The 16,636-nt window shown below is 36.1% G+C and overlaps 1 protein-coding gene across 7 annotated transcripts in view; it reads right to left on the bottom strand.

Moving 5' to 3' along the window:
• Positions 1 to 16,636, bottom strand: part of PAX6 (paired box 6) — a 55,462-nt gene that overhangs the window by 20,039 nt on the left and 18,787 nt on the right. For 2 of the 7 annotated variants that reach the window (XM_082269876.1, XM_082269880.1), the window contains exons 1-5: positions 12,110 to 12,187; positions 11,883 to 12,013; positions 11,319 to 11,360; positions 11,012 to 11,227; positions 10,594 to 10,759 (exon numbers count right to left, since the gene is read on the bottom strand). In XM_082269876.1, coding sequence (XP_082126002.1) covers positions 10,594 to 10,759; positions 11,012 to 11,227; positions 11,319 to 11,360; positions 11,883 to 12,013; positions 12,110 to 12,137 — 583 coding nt within the window. In that variant the 5' untranslated portion in view covers positions 12,138 to 12,187. Of the gene's footprint in view, positions 1 to 10,593; positions 10,760 to 11,011; positions 11,228 to 11,318; positions 11,361 to 11,882; positions 12,014 to 12,109; positions 12,188 to 16,636 lie in introns of those variants that run through there. The other 5 variants (XM_082269878.1, XM_082269877.1, XM_082269879.1 and 2 more) reach the window with 3 other exon arrangements.

Below are 16,636 nucleotides of genomic sequence, written 5' to 3'. Positions count from 1 at the left end.
TGTTTATTGTCTTTGATTTATAGGAACCATGTGAGGTTTTGAAGTCTGTACCTGGAAAGATTCTTGTTGGCCACTTTGAATCAACTATACTATAAAAAGTACCCCTTTTTTTATATTACTTTACATCCTTGTACTTATTAATGTAGTACCAACCATTTTATCTATGTACGAACAGCTCAACCACACAATAAAAAAATACTTGCTGAGAATCAGTGCTTAGGCTGGGGGATCCCCGCTTCCCTGTTCGAACATCCAAAGCAGAAATTTAGCCAACAACTCGATAACCCCTTAGTATTATGCTTTATTTGGCTACATCATGTACACAGGATCCTGTGTAAATAAAAAGGATAATACTAAGGTGTTATCGAGTTGCTGGCTAAATTTCTGCTTTGGATGTTATCTATATCAATTTTGGAGATCCTGTCATGATGGTTGTAACCTCTCAAGACTACCATTCAGTGCTGGAAACCTCCCTTGTCAAATCCTGAAAGCTGTGTTAATTAAGGGCTAGCACATTATCACTGTGCATGATGCTTCATAGGTCTGCCCTGGAACTAGCCTCCACAATTCAAACAATGTCACCTTCAGCAATGGATGTCAATTAGGTTGATTTGCTAAAAAAAAAAAAAATAAAAAAAAAAAAAAAAAAAAATGGTTGTTTAGCTAAGAAAGTGAATTTTAGTAAATAATGTGAACTTGTGTATGCCCAAAACCCAATCATGTGTGAGTGTACATTTTATTTGCTAAATAAATGGTCTCTAAATCAACCTATATAAATCAGTTGATGTTATATGCAAGCTTCCTTTAAGGACCTTGTAATAAATCAATTCCAGCAGCAGACCCGTATGTTTCCTTCTTTCATCCGGAGTGCATGGTCTACAATGACACCGTCAAAAACCATTGATGGCTGAGTGCTGGCACCTTTTTAAATCCTTTAAGATCCTGGCTTGCTCCTCCCACCCTACCTTTTGAGCATCCCTATTGCATAGTGAGGTCACCTCTCACGTTAAAGGACCAATGGAGAACTTTGGGGGGTGAGGCCCAACTTAACTTAAAAAAACTTGAAATGCTTTTTGTGCAGCTACCTATATATCTGCATCTCTAAATGTTCTGATTATTTTGGAAGTTTTTTTTTTTTTTTTTAAACTAAAGGCAGAATGTATTAATTTTTTTCTATCCTGTGCTCAGCTTGTAGTGTCCAGGTTTGTGAAAGATTTTTTATATATATTTATGTAAGTCCCCTACATACAAACGAGTTGCATTCCATGAGCACGTTCGTAGGTCCAATTTGTTTGTAAATCCAACAAAGTTAGCCTAGGTACCGAACCAACACAATCCACCTAATAAATTACTGTAATAGGTTTATAACACATTTTTCAAAAATAATACATGGAACAAAAAGGTTACATTATAAATAAAGTACTGTATATAGTAAAGTACACAGAACCACAACCACCAGAAATGTGATCTAACCATAGGCAGGCAGACAGGGTGTGCAAGAGCACACCCTAATTACCATCTGTAGTACAGATCCCCCTTTTTAGACCCCTAATATTTCACCAAAGCCCCCTAACAGGGGTCCTAAAAATATTGTAAAAAATCATTAAAAAATAAAACTGTAAAATAATAATGAAAAAAAACACTACAGACACTGTCTACTGCTCTACTGACACCAATCTCTGCCCTACTGACACTGTCCACTGCTCTACGGACATTGTCAGTATATATACACATACACGCTCATATGTGTTTGAGCTTTGAAGTGCACACCCTAATGCAATAGGCAATATGGAACTAACTCACATGATTGGACATGCAAACACATGTTGGTATCTTTGATGTTGTAGGGGACTAACTGTTTATATCCTGGTCAGGACTCTCACGTCATGGAGTTTGCATGTTCTCATTGTGCTTGAGTGGGTTTCCTATGGCACTTCAGTTTCTTTCTACACTCCAAAGGTAGGTTAATTTTCTTCTGTCCAAAGTGCCCTAGTATGTTTGGCTATGTATGTATGTGAAATGAAACTTTAGATTGTAAGTTCCTTGAGGTCATGGACTGATGGAAAAGCGCTGCTTCGGTGTTATATATATATAACTGTAAATTTTAAAAAGTCAGTATATATTGGCCACCTCTATAGCAAATCATCCCCAGATCTTATTTCAAAATATGGACATATAGGATAGTTGCCTATAACACTGTATACTGTATGTGTCTGTATTCACTACTGCTAAAAAAGAATTCAAGTGTCTGTATGCTTATGCCTTGTGCTGGCTCTTCCAAAAAAAAGAGCTTTAAATGATCTTTTGAGAGGCCTTAACCGGGGTTAAAAACGTTAGCCGTGTATAATTTTAAATCCAGAGAATAGAAATTGCCCCCTCCTTCCTTCTCTGGCTGCGCTCTGGGAATGTGTAAAGAAGGAGCCGGCTTACCCAGTGGCTCACACCTAGCAGCTCCCTCTGCTTCTTTCAGCTTCAAATACCTCCAGTGCGCTGCCTTCTGATATTGAGTTACATATAATAAAAAACTGACACTCAATTAAGATATCTTCTTTAAGGTCTATTTAGAAAGCCCTAAAAAGGAGCTAGTGAATAGGCCTGCTCCACCTTACAGGACCTAATCCATAAAGAAGGGAGAGTGAATGTGTGTCCCATTATCCTACAGCTAGACCATCTGACGCGGTGTATGGGATTTGTTTCTTGGAAGAGAGAAGGGGGGAAAAAGGGGGCTCTGGGAAATTAGAATCATTCCTGAGTTTCTTAGTGTCTTAATCAGTGAGGCGGAAAACCAGCAAAATAAGATAGCAAAAACCGATCCAGGCACCTTTCAGCTCCAGAGCTGGGATCAAAACATAGGAGCATCTGTTGAAAAGAGAAAATGTCTAAATCCTATAGAGAGCTTTAGACTTATGAGCAAAAAAAAGAGAGAGGGAGAAAAGTGTCTCAGTGATCCTTAAAACCACTAAATCGCTGGAGAATTTTCTCCAGGACTGAGATGTCTCTCCCTTTTTTTGTTCTGTCAAGCCTTCTGTGTGTCTATTATTTCATTCACTGTTTCATGGTGTTGCTAATATTGGGAACATATTTGTAGCCCTCTGAGACCTCACCCTGCCTTATGCTTTCTGGGTAATGGGCTCTTATGAAACAGCAACATCCCCGAGCAAGGAAAGCACATTAGGAAGGAGAGAGAGAGAGAGAGGAAGTGTAAAGGAGCATGGTTGTTCTAAGAGAGATACAACTTCTAATTAATGCTTCTTCTAAAATGCTTTGTGATCAAAAGAAGAGTTCTTTACATCACTGGCACTTAGTTTTATGTGACTGGGAATGCACAAGTGAGCCATAATTTTGCTGGATACATTGACCATTGTTTTGTGTATGTGCAATTGAGAGCCAAAATACAAAAGGACGATAGGTCAGCCATTCTACTAAGAACTAAGGTTCCTCCAAAGGATGCTAGGAGTTGCTTGAATGGTGGCTGACTGACCTCCCATTTGATGATACCTCCATAGTTTAATAGCCAACACCACCTGGCAGAACTTTGACACCAATGGTCTTTTTGAGCTGTCTTTAAGGGTGCCATTCTGCCCACCACTGTAATGGTTACTCTCTTCCTACTGACCACCAATGTAAGAGGAGTTTTTCTCATTGGCCTTTAATAAATTGGTTTTAGTAGAGGTTGGCTGGCACCTTCAAATTATTTTACAGGTTTCTCTGAGGTAATACGAGGTTAAGAATGACTGCTCTAGGTATAGGTGTGGGTGTGTGGCTGTATATAAATGGGCTGCCTAAAGCCTCATGCACACTGCGTCAGGATAGAACTTTCAGATCCATATAAGGAACAGTGTTGACTGGATCAGAACCATATACATTAGAAAAGTTTAGCCTCAGTTACCATAATTTCATTTCTCGCCTATATGGTGTAGATTTTGCAAAGCTGAAATTAGCTGGATGCCTGTAAACGCAAGAGACCTTTATATGTCTCCATCAGCATTAAGTTTGTCTGTGAAACAAAGGAAATTATATTTTGTGTCCCTTTTGATCCAGGAAGTTTCTATTTGTCATAGTTGAAAGAAATGCTTACACATTGTTAGCATCCAGGTGCAGTGGGCTTTTGCATCGGCAAAGGCCAGTTACCAGTGATGTCTCCAATGGGGATATTATAGCCACTGTGCAGGAGAAGCCAGAGCTGTATGTATTATGGGAGCACTCTGGTTTTTTCTTAATGTGTCTATACCCAAATCCATGTAAACAGACAACATTTTTTTTTACACACCTAAACTGATCTTCTTTTGGGAAAAGACATTGCCAGAAGATATGTGTCCCAATAGCTACAAACTTGACACTAGTGTGCATGAAACCCAAATGGAATGCACCTTGATTCATTATAATATGTTATGTTCGTGCAATGCATAGAAGATGATTTTCTAAAATAATGGAGAATCTTCACGCAAAAGTTTAATCTGCACATGAATGGGTATTCAAAGTAAACTTTTTTTTTTTTTTAATATAATTGGATAATTCGAGTAATTATTTGCACAATTTATTGTGTGAATTCTCAACTCTTTTCGTAAATCTACACAAAAGTCCAAATGGGCCCTTTCAGTTCTGAAAGGTTGAAATAGCATGCTTGGATTTATAGTGCCCCCCACAGCTATAAAAAGGTTGTCTGAACTGACACTTGTCCAAGACTAGAAATTTAAAGCTGTCAGTGAGTTTTAGAAACAAAAATTGTGTGTAGATTCAAAGAACTAAAGACATTTAGGAAGTAAACTTACATAGCGCACATGTGTTTATCTATATATCTTTCTGCCTGTCTTTAACAGTCATTAACTGCTTTGAATTTTTAGTCTTGGACAAGCGTCAGTTCAGTATACTAACAGAGGGGCCATATGCCCCAGTATATATATATGTATATATATATATATATATATATATATATTTATATATATATATTTATTTATTTATATATATATATTTATTTATATAAAAGAAATATATATATATATATATATATATATATATACATATATATATATATATATATATATATATATATATATATATATATATATATATATATATATATATTTATTTATTTATTTAAAATCAGACAACCTTTTTCTAGTTGTGGGAGCTCTATAAATCTCAGGCATGCTATTTAAACCTTTAAGAACTGAAAGGACTTGTCCACACCAGCAGCATCCAGCAGCGTTGTCCAGCATAGTCCCAACGCAAGAACAAGGCAGTTAGCCTTATGTCCTGTGTCTGCAGTTTACTCCAACACCCTGCATTGGGGTGCACTGAAAAAATAGGACATGTTGCAATTTTTGTACCATGTGTTTTAAGGCACTGTAATGAATTGCAACATGCTGAAGCAGATAGAATCACACAGTAATTGAAAAGAAAAAGAACAGAAAGAAAAAAAAAAAACAATTACTAAAAACACAATAGTGCACACTGATTGGTGTGAAGAAGCTCAAAATCTAACTTTTTTTTCAGATATCTATCTATCTATCTATCTATCTATCTATCTATCTATCTATCTATCTATCTATCTATCTATCTATCTATCTATCTATCTATCTATCTATCTATCTATCTATCTATCTATTCTATCTATCTACAATTTGTAGCTGTGTGAATTCTTTTCAGACAACCTCTGTCTGCCTCCATTGCTATTTTGACATTTTAGAACCAAAAATTCTGACTCTTTCAATTTTATATCAAGAAACATTTACCCTGAGATTGTGGGACTATATGGGCGACCTCAACATCCAGATAGATGTTGAGGTCGCCCTTATAGTCCCACAATCTCAGGGGAAATTTTTCTTGAGATGCTACTTGGGATGATGGCAACCTACATCCAGACATTCACAATTATACAAATCTCTTTCTCTCAATTTTATATATCTCCCAATTACTTTATAGCCATCATTTTTTAATTATATATGTATTCTTCTGATCCCTGATTTGGGCTTCGTGGCTCACCAGAACTCTTGTTTTCCTCTCCACTATTGTACTGCCTTAAACTATTTTATTATCATTATGATTTTACTTTCATTTTGTCATTTATGACTACAGCTAAATTAGACTAACAGTACTGTAGTAATGGCGTTAAGTAATCTGTTTGTAGAATATAACAGCAAATTTCCCAATCTATAATAAACTTCTTCTTCCTTGATAAAGGTCCAGCCCATGGCTAGTCGGGACGATGATATTCGTCATGTTCTGGGCATGCTCTTTGATTCCAGACGTGCATGAACGATGATATGGTCCTAGCCTTCTGCAGCAGTAGAAGTAGAGTGTATTTATGTCAACAAGGTTTTAAAGTTGATCCAATGACCTGGAGCCATCTTTTGTGTGAGAGGACAGGGAGGTGTCGCTCTCTTTAGCCCAAAGGTCCTTCTGTGGCTGACAACCAGTATAAGGATCATCGGTGATCAGAGCCCCACTTTCCCATCTTAGACCCCCTTCTTATTTTGTCTTTCTAATTGGCAAGCAGAACCATATCGTGTCCAAGGGTCTCCTGTGAAACATTTCCACAGCTTGCCCCTCCAACTAGACGCTTATTCATGTCTCCTTAATGAGAAACAAAACGATCTCTAATGAGCAATTACATAGCGACAGGACTGTTCCCATAACAAATTCTTCTGTGTGACAGAAACATCCATTGTGAAGAACATTGGGCAGACACTTCTAGACTGCACACAAAAGGCAGGTTGTGTCCCTGCACCTAGTCTGAATGAATAAGGGACCATCAGGGGTTGGGGGACAGTAGGAGCCGTATATAGGAGATTCTGGAAATTAATTAAACTCTCCTTCCATTGTCATCTATACACCATATGGATAGTTTAATAGAAATGTTTCCTGGCATTGGGGAAGACCCTACCCCCTTCTCGCCAGCAGCGTGCCTGCAAAAATAAACATGTATATAGAAAAGTGCAGTAACCAATATCAACCAATCAAAAATGTCTTTAAATGTTCTGACTGCTTAAGGGAACAAAGGTGCAATCGGATTGGTTGATATAGCATACTGTTCTTTGCGCTGATCCATTAAACAACCCCTTGTATAGGAAGCTATCTGTAGTAAGCCATTTGAATGTACAGTTCATGTTTGCTGATCACACTAAAACCACATTCACACAATAGGACTTATTAACCCCAATTTTAAAGGTGATTTACTAAAGGAGAAATACAAAATACCCAAAAAAGTAGACGGTGTAAAAATATTTTTTTTCCTGTTTCTGATAGGGCATTTGGTTTATTAAAAAAATTAGCCAACATCTACATTTTATAATATAAAGCTCACAAGATGTTGTCTACTTTCCCAAATACAGGCAGGAAAAGGTACACAAGTGCTGCAGATGACCTATAACTTACTGCTGTGCAGAAGCCTTACCATATGGCCATAAGGACTTCTCTATCCACCAACCTTCTGGCACAAGCTGGGTAGGGCAGCAGTGGCAGCTGTCCAAGGTACAGAGGAGATATGGGGTGCGTTATCACATTGATTTTAAAAAAGGGACAATGAAAATGCTGGGAAGTGTACAAATGGCGGATTAAAATTAATAATATTATTCATTATTATTATTAATTGATAATACTTTTACCAGAGCTGACACTGCTTTGAGGAAAGCAGAACACAAAGAAGGCATGAGCTCGCCAATAAATCTGTACATTTTTATAATGGCATAGGATTGGTGAGAATATGAAGGATGCTACACGCTTGGGAATGTGTTTGGACCTTTGAACTAGAGGGTGAAATAAATTAGAATGTCTATTGTTTTAAATATGTAATGTTGGGTGTTGTATGGTATTTTTGTGTTTTTTTTTTATTTTATTTTATTTTATTTTTGTATTGTGATATTTGTCTATGTATAAGTTACTGTTGGAAAAACATTTTTTAATAAATAAAATATTGATTCAAAAATGGAATGGGTTTGCCTAAATAGTGAATTGGGTTGGGCGTTACTGTAAAGGTAATTCCCTAGTGGCACCTCTAGTCTTAGAGTTTGTTGTGACCACTGTGCCACAGGCAATTTCATGTATGTGATATGCCTCAGTAGCATAAATGTCAGTAGTTGCCCCATGCTCTGTTGTGCCAACGCTCTGCTATATTTATGCCCCTGGTACAAACATGATAAAAAAAACACACACACATAGCCACAGAAGCCCTACACAGCTTCTCCAAATCCTCAACAGCCCTGCAAAATCCGTGCCATACATTCATTTATCAATGCCATACCCACTGGCACTACCATAGGGATTTACCACATTTATAGGGTAAATCAAAGTCCCAATCACAGGCAAAACATGGCTAAAGAAAGATTTTAAAACAGAAATTAAACACATATACATTAGGTTCAACTTGACTGTATTTAAGACAGGCTGGTAAGTCTGGAGAACAAGGTAACCTCCTGACTAATAATTCATCCATCTATTAATTGAATACCACTTTCATAATACTGTGCCACATCTGCCAACTGGGGGCAAACTCAGCCTAGAAAAAAGTCATATGCCCTGAGGGGGATACCCTGCTAGCCTGGTCCTACCACCACTGCCAGACCCACCACAGGGTAGAGGGATAACACAATTAAAAAGACTGGGGGGATCTCTGCCATTATATAATGCCCAGTGTGCCAGCCTTTCAATCTTTGTAAGCATATATGAATAGAAAACAAGAGCGAGAGATAAACTATCCAGGTATGCACTATTATACATATACAAAAAAGAGCACAGCATTATCTACCTATGTGGAGTGCAACAATACATGGCCATCTATATGCAGCAATATATACAGCAATATATATGTCTGTCCATACACCTATCTCTCTCTCTCTGTATATATATATATATATATATATATATATATATATATGCATGTATGAATATATATATATATATATATATATATATATATATATATTCATACATTCATATATGTAAATATATATATATATATATATATATATATATATATATATATATATATATATATATATATATATATATATATATATATATATATATATATACACAGTCTATGGGAAGCAGCACTTTCACCTTGTAGGTCAGTAATGTGTCACTTATCTTTTGAAGTACAGACCAGTAATTGCAGTACACATCTTACTTTCAATATGCAAGATACAAAGTAACAATAGATAATGTTACTTTGTATAGAAAGAATAAGAAGTATGCAGCAATTAGGATCTCTCTCTCTCTCTCTTATATATATATAATCTATGTATCTCTATCTATATTTCTGTTCATGAGGGTGATTTACTGAAGAGGTTGATATATAATCATTTGTGAATTTAGTTTTAGTTACTCTCAATACACACTCATGTGCAAAGAAATAAACAGGGATTTTCCTTTTTCCTGATTGGATAATTTAAGGGAATCTCTAGTAAATCAGCCTCAATGTATCTATCTTGTGGCATTTATTATATCTTTGTCTTTCTTTCAATCCTTCCATCTACCTTTATGTATGTGTGTGTGTCTATATATATATATATAGACACACACACTAGATTTATGTCTATCTATCTGTCTATATATAATGTAGACATATATACATGTATTTATGTATGTATCTATTCTGTGTATGTATTACATTACACTGCATACATTAATCTATCTATCTATCTATCTATCTATCTATCTATCTATCTATCCATCCATTTATCTTATTCTCTCTATATCTCTTTATGTATGTGTGTCTATATATATATATATATATATATATATATATATATATATATATATATATATATATATAAGATATATCTTTCTATCCTTCCTTCTATCTGTATGTATGTGTGTGTCTGTGTATGTATGTATGTATCTATCTATCTAGATCTATATACAAGGTATGTATTTATGTATGTATCTATTCTATGTATGTATTACATTACATACATTTTTGTATTATCTATCTATCTATCTATCTATCTATCTATCTATCTATCTATCTATCTATCTATCTATCTATCTAATTGAACTATCTGTTTATCTCAATGTATCTCTCTTGTGGTATCTATTATATCTTTGTCTTTCTTTCATTCCTTCCATCTATCTTTATGTATGTGTGTGTGTGTGTGTATCTGTGCGTGTATATATATATACATATACTATATATATATAGATCTATATATCTATATACAATGTATGTATCTATGTATGTATTTATTCTATGTATGTATTACATTACATACATTATCTATCTATCTATCTATCTATCTATCTATCTATCTATCTATCTATCTATCTATCTATCTATCTATCTATCTATCTATCTAGTACAATATCATACACAAGTCAGATTATTTCCTCCTATCAAGGAAACACAATGACAATCTGATCTTTCAATGTAACAAAATGCAGTACACACGTACAAATCCATTCTTCTGACTCAAAGCAATTATTCTGCGACAAATACTGGATGATGTCAAGGTAAACATGCATTTCTTTATCCAACATATAAACCTCCAAATCCTCTATATCTGAGATCAGCAAATACTGTAAACCAGCAGGTCGCAATGCTAAACATCGTCCTAGCGACACAAAGTAATAATAGATATATATATTTGTATGTACCCTGTGTCGGCTGGCCTGGCACTGATGTACCCGGGTACCATCCTGGCCGGGTCCCCCATGTGCCCGTCTGTCCGTTCAGCATCCTCAGCTTGTCATACATGCCATCTGCGCCCATCTGTTGCTTCTCGCTAGCCAGGTTGCGCAGCACTCGGTTTATCGACGATACCTGCGGAGGGAAATCGCGACAGTTCAAGTCATAGGTAACAAAGCAAGTCCGACAATTTTAAAACAAATAGTTAAATGCCTTTTGAATTCAGTGTGGTTCCGTTTATACTACTTAAATCATTACAGATCGTTTCCAGCTTCAGGGGACTTGAGTTACAACAGGCGCAATGTACCTTAGTACAGCGCGTTTCCCCGACGCGTTTCCCCCAATTCGCGCTAATGCCCCCTCCTCCCCTCCCCCTCATTGACTTACACTAGGGATGTTGTCGTTGGTACAGACGCCTTCAGACAGCAACCTGTCCCGGATCTCCCAGGCAAAGATGGAGGGGCACTCTCGCTTATATTGGGCTATTTTGCTAACCACTTCTGGGGTGGCCACCCTGGGTTTGCTGCCCCCGATGGCTCTGGGCCTGATGGATCCAGTCTCGTAATACCTCCCCAAAATCTTACTCACGCAGCCGTTGGAGACCTGCACAGAGCAACGACAACAAACCACATTATCAATAATTTCAAGACAATAGTACAATTTTATAGTAGGCATTAAACAATGACAAGCTTACGTTTTGACTATCCAGCACTTGAACTTTTGCATCTGCATGGCTCTATAATACAAAAATATACCTTCAATGGTACATGAGAACTTATATGGCTTGGCTGATCATTTACATTATTGTGGCCCTACACACTCTATATCACTAAACAGTTAAATAAAAAAAAAAATGAGAATTTTTTTTTCTTTAACTCGCCTACTGATCTAAACTGGAACTGATAAGAACAGTCCTAATTAGTCCTAATTAGAGGAGGGAGTAGTAAGAGCCAAAACATAGGAGTCTATGTACAGAGGAGATCAACGCTAATCAGTACAAAGGAGATCAACGCTAATCAGTACAGATGCACGTTTAAAACATGCAAAGTTCATATAAATCTGAATATCAAATAACTAATATATATATATATATTTAAAAAAAAGGTAAAAAATACCTATTTTTTTTTTTTAAATTAATATTATTCAAGCAGATGAATGCCGAATGAAAACGCTGGAGGGGCAGCATTAAGTCAAATGGGTATCACAGTAAACAAACGGACTAAAGAAGAGCATTTGTGTTGAAAGCAGCGTTTGTCACCTGAAGGATCCTAGAAATGTCGCACGGTCTTGCTCCACTGTGAGCCAGCTCTACGATCTTCTGCCTTGTAGAATCGGGCAGGGGTCTGCCGTTGACAAAAACGCCACCAAGTTGATTAACGCCGCTGTGACCTGGGGGGAAAAAGAAAACGTACAAATGCGTCAACGCCTCAAACGCACCCTGACTCTCAATTAATAGAAAAAAAAAAAAAAAAAAAAACAAGACACCTAAAAACGTTTCTCCAACCCCACACATCGTCCTGTTCCAGCCATCCCATGCTCCAAAATGGGTCTACAAACTCCAACCCCCCCCCCCAATCTGTTCCAACGCCTCCTACAAGCAGCCAACGCTTACAAGTGACTGTCAGCAAATGAGACTAGGCACCGTTCTAATGAAAATAAGGAAGTCCAAACTGAAAGAGGCTTCTAAAGAGGTTCCTTGGCAGACCTTATCATCTTCTTATTTTAGGAGTTTTGGGTTTAAAAAAAAAAAAATTAAAAAATCCCCCAAACCTGAAGGGCGATCCCAGCTAGGAAGCCTTTCCCTGGAGAGGATGTGCTCTGCTCAGCTCGCAGAGGGCTGATAAATCGTCTTGCAGGAGCGCTGGCTTCTTAGCAAATAAATAAGCACCAAATATAGAAGAGAGGGGGAAAGTATGATGAGTCTTTCTGACATTTGTCTTTAAAATAAAGCTAGCTGCACGTCAAGTTTGAGCTTAATTTCTGGAAATAGGCGGAAGTCGCCCTAGATCATGCATGGGAGGCTAATTGAAAAGATCATTTGAAGTACTTGTGGCAGGCTTGTCACTTTATGACAGTCCTCTGCTTTTGAAAATTGCATCGTCAGGACAAATGCTACCATGATAAAAACGACCCTTTCTAGCCGGATCTGAATATCACTCAGGCTCAGAGATAAGCCTAGCACGAGTTCCTTCCAAAAAAAAAAAAAAGAAGAAGAAAAAAAAAAAGATGGAGGGGGACAACTTTTTATATTTTCTAAAGGGATGTTCCATTTCTTACTACCTTCTATTTAATGATATTCTAATATTTTTAATGAACCACTCAGACCACAATCTATAGGCATCCCTTGGTCATCAATGGGTCAAATTGGAAGAACGACCACTTATTGCCTGCAGATTATTTAAAGATGGGGGGGGGGGGGGGCTTTTATATGCTTAAAGAATGTTCCTATTATCTTCTATTTTTTTCCCCTATTTTAATTCTAACTTTATATCTTTCATTACAACCCCCACACCAAAATCTATAGGCATCCCTTGGTCATCATTGCGTCAAATCAGAAGAAGGGCCACTTATTTGAGGATGGGGGACACAGTTTTTATATTTTTAAAGAGGGGGACACAGCTTTCATATTTTTAAAGAATGTTCATTATATACATTGGCACTTCCTATTACTTTTTTATTTTAATTCTAACTTTATATCTTTCATTACAACCCCCACACCACAATCTATAGGCATCCCTTGGTCATTAATGGGTCAAATCAGAGGAAGGGCCACTTATTTGAGGATGGGGGGCACAGCTTTTATATTTTTAATGAGAGGGACACAGCTTTAGAATGTTCATTATATAAATTGGCACTTCCTATTACTTTTTTTATTTTAATTCTAACTTTATATCTTTCATTACAACCCCCACACCACAATCTATAGGCATCCCTTGGTCATTAATGGGTCAAATCAGAGGAAGGGCCACTTATTTGAGGATGGGGGGCACAGCTTTTATATTTTTAATGAGAGGGACACAGCTTTTATATATTTAAAGAATGTTCATTATATAAATTGGAACTTCCTATTACTTTTTTATTTTAATTCTAACTTAATATCTTATATTACAACCCCCACACCACAATTTTTAGGCATCCCTTGGCCATAATTGGATCAAATTAAGGATGGGGGACACAACTTTTATATTTTTAAAGAATGTTCATTATATAAACTGGCACTTTCTATTTCTATTTTAATTCTAACGTTATATCTTTATTTACAACCCCCACATCATAATCTTTAGGCATCCCTTGGTCATCAATGGGTCAAATTAGAAGAAAGGACCACATATTTAAGGATGGGGGGACACAACATTTATATTTTAAAGGAATGCTCATTATATAAACTGGCACTTCCTATTACTTTTTTTATTTTAATTCTAACTTTATATCTTTTATTAAATCCCCCACACCACAATCTTTAAGCATCCATTGGTCATCAATGGGTCAAATTAGAAGAAGGGACGCTTATTTGAGGATGGGGGACACAGCTTTTATATTTTTAGAAATGTTCATTATATAAATTAGCACTTCCTATTATTTTTCTATTTTATTCTAACTTTATATCTTTCAATACAACCCCTACACCACAATCTTTAGGCATCCTTTGGTGATCATTGCATCAAATTAGAAGAAGGGACACTTATTTGAGAATGGGGGACACAGCTTTTATATTTTTGAGGAATGTTCATTATATAAACTGCCACTTCCTATTATTTTTCTATTTTAATTCTAACTTTATATCGTTCAATACAACCTCCACACCACAATCCAGAGGCATCCCTTGGTCATGAATGGGTTATATTAGAAGAAGGAACACTTATTTAGGAGGGGGCATAACATTTATATTTTTTTAAGAATGTTCATTATATAAACTGGCACTTCCTATTACTTTTCTGTTTTAATTCTAACTTTATTTTTTTCATTGCAACCCCCACACCACAATCTATAGGCATTCCTTGGTCACCAATGGGTCAAATTAGAAGAACGACCACTTCTTGCCAGCAGATTATTTAAAGATGGGGGGGGGGGGCAACTTTTATATGCCTAAAGAATGTTCATTATACAAACTTGCACTTTCTATTATCTTCTATTTTCATTCTAACTGTATATTTCTCATTAACACCACAATCTTTAGGCACCCATTGGTCACCAATGGGTCAAATTAGAGGAAGGACCACCTTTTTTAAGAATGGGGGACACAACATTTATATTTTTAACGAATGTTCATTATATAATCTGGAACTTCCTATTACTTTTCTATTTTTGATTCTAACTTTATATCTTTCATTACAACTCCCAAACCACAATCTATAGGCATCCCTTGGTCATCAATACGTCAAATTAGAAGATGGACCATTTCTTGCTTGCAGAATATTTAGGGATGGGGGGGAAGGTGCACAACGTTTATATTTTAAAAGGATGCTCATTATACATACTGGCACTTTATATTACCTTCTACCTTAATACCAACTTTTTATTTTTCATTACAACCCCCACACCACAATCTATAGGCATCCCTTGGCCATCAATGGGTCTAATTAGAAGATGGATAATTTTTTGCCTTGATATTATTTAGGGATGGGGGCACAACTTTTATATTTTTAAAGGGTGTTCATTCTACAAACTGGCACTTTCTATTACCTTCTATACAATTATATACTTATATTAATCATTAACCCCCTCACACCACAATCTATAGGCATTTCTTAGTCATCAATTGGTCAATTTATAAGAGGGACCACTTCCAGCCTGCAAATTATTTAGGGATGGGAGGCACAACTTTTATCTTTTTAAAAGTTGTTCATTATACAAACTGGCATATTGCCTTCTATTAAATGATATCTTTCATATTTTTCATTAACCCCCTCACATTACAATCTATAGGCATGCCTTGGTTATCAAAGGGTCAAATTAGAAGAGGGACCACTTTTTGCCTTAAGGTTAGAAAAATGAGCATTAAAGCAAAGCAACGTTCAGTTAGGGGTAAAATTGGGGTGGGGGTCAAATTTTTTTTTTTTTATGGGATGCAAACTGGCACTTCTAATAACCTTCTTTCTAATTCTTACTTTATTTTTATCATTAACTCCTCACATCACAATCTATAGACATCCCATGGTCATCAATGGGTCAAATTATAAGAGGGACCACTTCTTGTCAGCAGATTAGATAAATGATCGTTAAAAGCAACGCAAATTTTTCAGATATAAATAAGTTGAGGGGGTCTTTTCATTCAGAGTTACTATGATTTTTAAGGATGGGGGTGCACAAGTTTCTAAATTGTACAGGGTGGAAGGGCACAACTTCTACATACTTTTTAATGGGTCTAGGGGTACAACTGTAATTTTTAAGAATGGAAGGGTATAAATGTAATTTTTAAAGGTGAAAGAGCACAGGTTTCATATTTTTTTTTTTTAAAGAAAGGGTAGAAGTGCACAACTTTAATATTTTTTAAGGGTCGAGAGGTACAACTGTCATTTATTAAGGGTGGAGGGGCACAAGCATAATTTTAAAACAGTTTATTTTATTTTCAGGGTGGCGGGGTACAACTTTCATATTTTTAAAGTGCCACTTCCCATTCCTTTTTTAAATTCAAACTGTATTTTTATTTAACCCCTCACATCATTATCTATAAGAATAGCTTGTTCATTTAAGTCAAGTTAAAATAGGTAATGTATTACACTCTTTAATAATCTGTAAAGAAAGGTGTCTTTACATTCAGAATGATTTTTTTTTTTTTTTTTTTTTTAAGGGTGAGGGCACAGCTTTTATAGATATTTTTGAGGTTAAAGGGGCAGAACGTGTATTTTTTCACTATGTTCACACACATACAATTTATATGTTATATTTGAATTAACCCCTTACACCACATTTAATATGCATCCCTTGCTCATCAGTGGGTCAAGTTGGAAGTTGGACTACTTTTTGCCAGCAGGTTTGTAAGGAAAATAGGCGTAACGCAGATTTGGGTTG

Source organism: Pelophylax lessonae, assembly GCF_965119305.1.
Source record: "Pelophylax lessonae genome assembly, chromosome: 10".
Taxonomy (NCBI): Eukaryota; Metazoa; Chordata; class Amphibia; order Anura; family Ranidae; genus Pelophylax; species Pelophylax lessonae.
This window is presented reverse-complemented; position numbering and strand designations above follow the sequence as displayed.